The following is a 9,204-nucleotide window of genomic DNA, read 5'->3' on the forward strand; positions in this document are numbered from 1 at the left end:
TGCACCTCTGGCTGACAGTGGTTTGCAGTAAGTATCCCACTGCACAGGTACTGAAATCATTTCTATGCCAGAAAAGACTAGCGGTCCATGCCGTTTCAGGGGTTGTGATGCAGAACAAACCTTTCCTAGAACGTCAACCATTTCCAGGAAACAGCATTCAGGGAGTGATCTATGAAAATCTTTATCTGCAATGTGCACTCTGCTGGTGTGGGCAAGGCTGTCAGGGAAGACATCACATGACGCTGAGGACTGGTACCTGTATTGCTGTAAAACATTCGAAAGCTGTCAGTGTGATGGTGTCCAAAGAACTGGGCAGCTATCACACTGTGGTGCTTCTGCACAATCTCTACATAGCGCTCATTAAACTGCTTTTGGAACCAGGGCTTGCTTCGCTTCTTCTCAAAGATGCCAGGTGGAACATGCCCCACAATATAGACCTGCCAAAATGAGGAACCAAGCTGAGTACAGACGAACTCTGGATTTCTAAGCAGAGGACAGGCTATCCAGACTTTCAGATAAAAGGGGGCTCAGCAGTGGAAGAGATACTGTGGGGGGGAATCCCTTAAGAAAGCATTTTTACCATTTCTCCTGCTTTTGAGGCATTATTCAGCATATCTTCCAGCCATTTGAACTGTCCTGCCGGGTCTTCCATACCAGCAGTCCGATCGTTCTGGGTGTAGTACAGATTAGTGTTGAGGACAATAATTCGCCCTGATGAATTTGGGCTTACAAGCTTTTCACTGTAAAAAGCACCTGCAAAACATACCCAGCAAGAGAAGGACATGAAGGAATGGCCAGGAAGATCTGTGCTCTCAACACCCCATTTCTTTTTTTTGTTCAGCAACATTTGTATAGAAGTGGTGAGAGCCCTAATCTGGACAAGGTGCCAGCACCTGTCAACATTTTGAACACTATGTGTTATAGTTCTCTAATTGTAACAGGATCAGATGACACCGTGATTTGAGTAAAGTCGTAAGACCATAGGAACATAGGAAAGCAGGGCTGAAAGGGACACACACCCTTATGGGGTCAGCTAATCCAGCCCCTTGCTCGAAGAAGGATCATCCCTGACCAAACCATTTCAGCCAAGTGTCTGTCCAACCTGCTCTTGAAAATTTTCCAAGATGAAGCTTCAACAATTTATCTAGGTATCCTGTTCCAAAGTTTGACCACCCTCATAGTCAGAAAGTTCCTCCTAATCTCCAACCTAAACTTCCTCTGCTGCAGCTTGAGGCCATTGCTCCTAGTCTTGTCCCCTGCAGCCAGAGATAAACCCACATCTATGCTCTCCATAACTGTCCTTCAGGTATTTGAAGACTGGTATCAAATCCCCCCTCAGTCTTCTCTTCTCCAAGCTAAATAATCCCAGTTCTTTCAGCCTTTCCTCATAAATCTTGCTTCCCAGGCCCCTAATCATCTTCATGGCTCTCCTCTGGGCTTTTTCCAATCTGTTTGCATATTTCTTGAAGTGTGGGGTCCCAAACTGGGCACAATACTCCACGTGAGGCTTCACCAGTGCTGAAAACAGCAGAAGAATCACTTCTCTTGATTTGCAGGTGGCCCTCCTATTAATACACCCCAATACACTGTTGCCTTTTAAACATTTTTTACAAGAGCACACTGCTGGCTTATACGGTCCACCAGTCCCCCCAGGTCCTTCTCTGCAGTACTGCAGCCTAGCCAGTCATTCCATAGTCTGTATTTGTAAATGCAATTATTTCATCTATGAGTTTTCAATGAAGATAGCTAATGGCTCTGAAATTTCCTTAGCCAGTTCCTTCAGTACCCTAGGATACATCCAATCCAGCCCTGCTGACTTACTTCTCTAATTCCTAATCTGTTCTGTCACTACTCTAGGCTGTTTGACTCCTTCCCGATCTTTGCTGCCAGCTGCACTTGTCATCTGGTAGCGCCCTCAGATCTTTCTGCACCAGTGGTCTCAGAGCTTCTGCTAGGTGATGCAAAGGTTAGGATATGCTTTGTAAAGTAGCCCAGAGTGAAACCAGCTCAGTGTGGTCCTGCACATGTCTGAGAGTTTTCTGTTCATTTGATAAATAGGGAACAAAATCCCTGCAGGATAGCCAGCAACTCTTTCCATGGCTGCTTAAGTCAAGCAAGGTTAAAGGAGATCTAGTGCAGGGGTCGGCAACCCCCCGGCACATATGCTGAGCATGGCATGTGAGGCCATTTTGCTCAGCACGCCCCAGCCAGCCCCGGCTCTGGGTCACTGCTGCCAGCGACGGAGCCTTGGCTGCTCCCAGCAGGGCTTGCAGTGTCCCAGCTGGTTGCTGGGAGCAGCCCAGGCTCTCAGCTGGCAGCAGCTACCCAGAGCCAGGACCAGCTGCAACCAGGAGGCTGAAAACAGCTGTGCCAGACTCTGGATCCCAGGCATCAGCTCTGTACCAGTGCATGCATGCATGCCTTGGAGTGGGCGGTGGGGGTGGGGCCTGAGGCAGCACAACCCTGGTCTCTTCCCCGCTCCCGGCACAGAGCTGGTGACTGGGCTCCGGAGCCCGGCACAGCTGTTTGTAGCCAACCTAGGCTCTGGGCAGCTGCAGCAAGCAGCAGGCAGGCTGCAAACAGCTGCACCAGGCTCTACAGCTCTGGCATCAGCTCCGTACTGGCAGCGACTGCCCACACACCTCAGAGCAGACAGCGAGGCAGCACAGCCCGCCCCGAGGTGTGCACGCAGTCGCCAGCAGCATGGAGCTGATGCCGGAGCTGTGGAGCCCAGTGCAGCTGTTTGCAGCCTGCCCACTGGTTGCTGCAGCTGCTCAGAGCCTAGGTTGGCTACAAACAGCTGCCCAGTCACCAGCTCTGTGCTGGGAGTGGGGGAGAGACTGGGGCTGCACTGCCTCAGGCCCCTCTCCCACCACCTGCTCTGAGGCACATGTGCATGCTCCGGTACAGAGCTGATGCTAGGGCTCCAGAGCCCGGTACAGCTGTTTGCAGCATCCTGGCTGCAGCTGGTCCCGGCTCTGGGTAGCTGCTGCCAGCCTGGAGCCCGGGCTGTTCTCAGCAGGCAGCTGGGATGCTGCAAACCCTGCTGGGAGCAGCTTGGGTTCCAGCAGCTACCCAGAGCCGGGGTAGCTGCTGACAGCCACAGAGCCCGGGCTGTGGGGCAGGGGGACAAGCAGGGCATCCTGCCATGTACCCCCTGCCCTCATTTTGTTTTTCTGGCATGCCGACACTCCAGCACCTTCCAAGGTAGGCATTGTGGTGTTTTTTGGCACTCTGGCCAAAAAAAGGTGCCTACCCCTGATCTAGTGTGATGATGACAGTCTGTAGACATCAATCTAAGCACTAGAGAGCCAGAAAGAACTTGGTGCATCTGGGTCCAGCAGTATCATTAAAACATCCCCTTTATATTCATTACAATGCAATCCTCCAGTTCCTCTATATTGAGACACAGTACTGGGACATTCTTTTATGCAGTAGTGAGAAAAGGAAACATGAGGAAGTGGCTTTTCTTCTCCCCAGAGAAAGTGAATTCAGCACATGCGAGTGGTGTGAGGTTGGGTACTTCCCCCAAGTACAGATATGGCCCCATCTCCATGGATGGCAACACTGCTAACAGCACAGCAAGAAAAGAATGCCCCAAGAATAGCCCAGGAACTTTCCTTCATCTCAGCAATGCAGACAGCATGAGGCAGCAGTACCAGAGGTTCAGAACTTGCCTGCTATGAACGTTGAAAGGGAAGCACTGCTGAGCCAGGAGTGCCACAGCTCAGCTGTTTTGTTGTAGATCCTGTGCCTCTCCCCTGGAAACTGGTTCTTGGGGTGGAAGTCATGATTGCCCATTGCAGAATAGACTTTAGTGTCTACAGGGAAACAGAAGAGGAAATGTGAAGACATTTCTGCCTGTTTCAGAATACCAATGCTTACGAATGCCAAGTGAGCTTACAGCTTTGGAGGTAATAAAATGGTGCAGGAGTCTGACAGTGGGATACAGCACCATTCAGAAGAAGGCCCCATATTTGTGCTTCCATGAACAGGGGATGCAGTACATTTAGACTCTGTACCAAGAGCATGATGCCATGGAGCTGGTAAAATGCTTTCTCCCCACTGTTGACAGGTTCAAGCAGCAGCAGATTTCTCAGATTTTTCTTCACCTTGAATTTTTTTAAAGTTGTTTCTTTTCAAAGTTCCTCTCTTGCAGTGCGTTTTTCTTTTCAGCAGTGAAGGTAACTAGGAACAAGGAGGGCAAGCCAGATACCCTCCTTACTTCCCCTATGTACAACCTATAGGAATGAGATAAATAACTGTAGTGCCTGCTGCCTTTATGCTGATCCCTTAGATGGCCCTCCTTTTCTAGATCTATTGTCTCTGCACACTCAAACTGCTTTTTCCTCCCAGTGAGGCACTGGAGTCAGATAGTTGTTACACTTCACCCTTCTTTATTTGCCAGATCATACCTGGAAATACACGTTTTATCAGAGCAGTCAGATTTCCAATTATTTCCAGCACCACTTCTTCTCCAAGTCTCTCATTGGGGACATGAGGCGTATCATCACTAGAAAACAGCACAAATATCAGATACAGCTAGCAGTGGACCACAACAGCCTGTGTAGTACAACATGGACAGACCTTTGTGGTGCAGTTAGTGGTGCGCATGGCAACTCAGACTTTATAATCTTTAAAATCTCATGGTTGTAAAGCCAAGCTAGTGGGGATTCTTTTGGGAGAGAAGTATGAACAGTTGGCATTTGCAATAGAAAACAGTTGTCTTCAAGAACAGAAAGAAAGATGTGACTACAACTATTTGTTTGCAATTGCTGATCACTGAGCAACAGCACTAACACTAAGCTATTGACATTTCCCTGGGAGTGGAATTGAAAGTACTCCTGTACATGGCATCCCAACAATGACATTCATAAGTTTATCTTGTGATCACGTCCTTTCTGCCACTGCTGGGCACGACTTCCTTACCCAGTCCAAAGGATGAAATCTGGAGCAGGCAGAATGTTCTTCATGGCATAAATGGAGGAGTTTATGAGACTCCAGGGAGAATCGCACAGGTAATTTCCCCACATCCCAGCACTGGATACTGGCTGGGATCCAGCAGATGGACACACCTTGAGAGGATCTGTTGTCATGGTGTACTCAGGATCCCAGTGGAGGTCTGTGACATGCCAAAAGTGACCTAACAAAGACAAAAGAAACATGATAGTGCAGAGAAAACAGTCACCTGGAAGAGCTGGCCAGTGGGGGAGTCATGAGTCATAAAGTATTATGATGGTAGACTCACACTGCTATAGTTTTATTGAAAGAGTTCATCAGGCAGTGCCAGCTATTCCAAAATAAGAGCATCTTCTCTGGCAATTTACCAGCATAACTCTAAAGCCATTGGTCTGACACACTGTATGCCAGCACAGTGCAAATCAACACAACAATACAAACATCACAACGCAGTGCAGCGTAAATCATTTCCTTAGTGGAAACATTGCAGAGCAGCACAACCCACAGCACAGTGCACTGCAAGGTTGAGTGTTTATGAGATGCTAATAATCCAATATCACAGCAGTTAGGTGGGCAATCCATAACCTAGCTAATCTCCCACAGTAAATCAATCATATTTCACAGCTTGAATAAACTCAGCAGCACTTTATCATGAGTGGGTTTGGGGCCTTCTACTTCCATCTGGGAGACACTAGATGGTAGGTGAGCAAAAAAGCCACAGCAGGTAGCTCCCTGCAAGCCTACAGAGCAACTAAAATCTCTGATGGGTTTTGAAACTACAAAGACATCACACTTGTCTTGCAATAAATTATTTTATCCCAGGACAAAGTGCAGTCATTCAGATGTCCATGTTTATCTTCTGGGAATAAATCCTAAACAAGGTTCACAAAATTAGAAGTACTAACAGTTAAGGCTGTGCGAAATTTTGCTGGCAGTTTTGTTTTGACTCGTTTCGAGCTCGAAACAGCAAATTCGAAATGAAACAGAGAGCTTCAAAACAGCCTTGAAATGAAACGAGGCAAGTTAAAACATTTCGAAAATTTCGAAACGTTTCGCGTTTCAAAGCTTAAACTGGGCTTGCCTGCAGGGAAACAGAAACTAAAGTAAGGAGAGGGAGGAGGAGGAAGGGGGGGGAAGGACTGCTCTCATTATTAACTGTGTAGCTGGCCAGTGACTGTCATCCTTTCTTGAGGTCCCCTCCAATCCCAGTGCTCTGGGGGAGGGATGGAAAAACTGCAAAGAAGGCAGCATTGTTTGAACTGCCCTGCTTTCTGCCTTGGTGTCAGCTGAGTGAGGGTGCACCTTAACACACACACACACACACACACACACACACACACACACACTGTCACCCACCCATGTCACAAATGTTGCCTGTCAGCAGCTAGAGGTGCAGGGCCCCAGAACCCAGAACCCCTGCACCTATCTCCTTGACAGCTGGCAGGCTTCATGGCCACAGCAGGGGCTAGCAGGCCTGCAGCTTTCACCCTGCTGCGCCTTAACACACGGTGTCACCCATGTCACGCGTTTTGCTTGTCCACAGCTTGTGGTACAGTTTCCCCAAACCCCTGCACCTGACTCCTTGAAAGCCAGCAGGCTTTGTGGCCTCAGCAGGGGCTACCATCCCTGCAGTTTTGACCCCGCTGTGGCTTAACACATGCACGTGACATGAGTTTTTTGCTTTCAAGACTTCGAGGTGCAGTTTCCCTGAAAACCGTGCACCTATCTCCTTGAAACTTGGCAGGCTTCATGCCCTCAGAAAGGGCTACCATTCCTACAAGTTGTATCCAAATCAGGTCAGAAATGACAAAGTTATAGGCTGTTTCAGGCTTCCCCATTATAGCCTATGGGTGAAATGTCGAAACAGCTAAACTGTTTTGACTAAACGAAACGGAACAGCGGTTTCAAATCGAAATGAAATTTAAAACGAAACTCAGTTCCATTGAAACACGAGTCAAAACAGAATGGTGCCGTTTTGCACAGCCTGTTCCAAGGTAAACACAGGCACAACTTGTCCAGGAACAAATGCAAATCTACTTCTAGAGTCAAAACTAGGAACTCCCTGAACTCATTTAGCCTAGGCTTCTGTCATCAAAGAGAGATGGGGTTAGGGCAGTGGTTCTCAACCTTTTAGGCTCAAGGCACCCTTCAGAAAATGCCAGCTCTTAGTTTTCACTTTTCACTTCCAGAATATAGCATTTTTTTCTATTACAAAGAACTCAAAAAGACCACAAAAGGTCATTTTTTAACACTATGGATTCTTATTTGAAATCACTGGGTTTATCTTGTGAATCATGTTTGCATACCTAACAGTGTTAACATTGCATGAGATCTCATGGCATCCCTCAAAGGATCTCAAGGCACTCTCAGACACTGGATTAGGGGCTGACAAGGGATGTATGTCCTGTGCATGTCTCCAGATTGTATGGAAAGCAACGTGGCAGAGACCTTGTTGGCTTGTACGCTGGTGGAAGCCTCAGAGAATATTTTGGTTTTGCTTAGCCAAAGCCTCCTGTACATGCTCCCGCTGCTCAGACTTGGCCTTGTCATGAGCTTTGAAGTGAAAACCATGGAACTTTGGTTTTTCTTCTGTCACTAGGGTAATGGCGATTCTAGCGGTCCTGTTTACATAAGAGAGGAGTTTGGTGGTGTTGTTTCTGGCTGCCCAGCGATAGCCACTGCTGGGAGATCTGTGAAAGCATTGCTGGATGCATCTATACGTGCACTTTAATGCGCAGTAGCCTATTTTACTTCATATTAAAGCATCTCGTAAAAAACTATGCTATTACACTAATACACTGTAAAATAGGCTACTACACATTAAGTGCAACCAAAAAGCATGCATTTGGGCTACTGTGCATTTGCGCATTAGGCTGCCCTTTAATTTAGTACCTCACACTGGAGAGCAGACTCAGTTAATTGAGTCTGCTCCGTATGTGAGCTGAGGTGAACTGTGCTGTGCCGTGTGCAATTGTTTAAGTGGCAAAATGTGCATCAGCGCGCAGAAAACGGTGGCAGTGCACTTTTGAATTAAAGCACCTCTGATGTGTTTTAGTTCAAAAGTGCGCTGCCACCATTTTCTCAGCGCTGATGCACATTTTGCTGCTTATACAACTACAAGCGTCACAGGGCCAGGCACTTTTCAAAGTGCCCGGTGCTGTGATGCTTGCATGTGTAAAAATGCCTGGAGGTACTAAATTTAATGTGCATTAGGAAAAGTGCATTAAAGCATGTGTAGACAACCACTCAGGGTCAGCCTGCGTCTCCCTGCAGCACAATGTGGGGATTTTGAGACGCATTTTCTGCTCCCTGCTTGGTTAGACCAGTAGAATCAAGCCCCCGTGACACACTGGGTACATCTACACATGCAATTAATGTGCCTCGATTTTCTGTGCAGAAAATTCAGATGCATTAAACTGTGCTCCGACATGCATCTGAACACGCGTCTGTCAAGAGCAAATTTGCTCCTGATGGGAGTTCAATCTAGGGCTGCTCCTACCCTGTTCTGCCCCCCTGCACCAGCCAAGGGGAGCTCCAGGCTCCCCCAGGTGCCAGCCCTGGGCTGGCAGGGGTCATGGGAGCTGATCCCGATATCTGCAGGGCAGAGGAGAGCTGTGCTGGTTGCTTGGTAGCTGCTTTCCAGCCCCATAGAGAGTGGGGCCCAGCAGCCTGGACAGCTATCCCAGCACATGGAGATCGGGACCCATCCCAATCTCCACATGGCTGGTAGGCAGCATTCTGGCAGCTGGGACAGCTCTCCCTGTCCCCTACGGCTCCCTGATACCTAGGCTGACCAGAAGCAGTTTGCTACATGTACTAGAAAATGGCACGTTAGACTAATCTACTTTGCTACAGGTACTATCTACAGTCATTAGACTTTGCTACAGGTAATATCTACAAGTACTAGAAAATGGCACATTAGACTAATCTACTGCACAGTAACTGCACACGTGTAGATGGAGACACTACTTTATTAGATTAGTACAGTGTGCAGTAGAATGTCTCATGTAGATGTACTCACTGTCTTGCTGGGAGGGGCAGGAACAACACCCTGGGATGCTGGAGGACTGTGCTGTGACTTCTCATAGAAGGAAACGTACAAATATTTGCTTTCCCAGGAGAAAAATCTCCTGGGAGCAATTTAACCCTGGCGGTTCCCAGTTTCTTTTTCTCCTGGAGTGGCTATATTTGCTCTAGGAAAAAAATCTTGAGCATCTGTACACTCATGGTTTCTAGTGGAAGAGC

At 47.8% G+C, this 9,204-nt stretch overlaps 1 protein-coding gene across 2 annotated transcripts in view; it reads right to left on the reverse strand.

The window, feature by feature from the left end:
* Positions 1-9,204, reverse strand: part of SMPDL3B (sphingomyelin phosphodiesterase acid like 3B) — a 14,875-nt gene that overhangs the window by 4,055 nt on the left and 1,616 nt on the right. The window contains exons 2-6 of one of the 2 annotated variants that reach the window (XM_006014822.2): positions 4,930-5,143; positions 4,416-4,513; positions 3,678-3,821; positions 581-753; positions 257-437 (exon numbers count right to left, since the gene is read on the reverse strand). In XM_006014822.2, coding sequence (XP_006014884.1) covers positions 257-437; positions 581-753; positions 3,678-3,821; positions 4,416-4,513; positions 4,930-5,143 — 810 coding nt within the window. Of the gene's footprint in view, positions 1-256; positions 438-580; positions 754-3,677; positions 3,822-3,904; positions 4,242-4,415; positions 4,514-4,929; positions 5,144-9,204 lie in introns of those variants that run through there. The other variant, XM_025212200.1, reaches the window with a different exon arrangement.

The sequence above is a fragment of the Alligator sinensis genome, unplaced genomic scaffold (genome assembly GCF_000455745.1).
Source record: "Alligator sinensis unplaced genomic scaffold, ASM45574v1 scaffold264_1, whole genome shotgun sequence".
Taxonomy (NCBI): domain Eukaryota; kingdom Metazoa; phylum Chordata; order Crocodylia; family Alligatoridae; genus Alligator; species Alligator sinensis.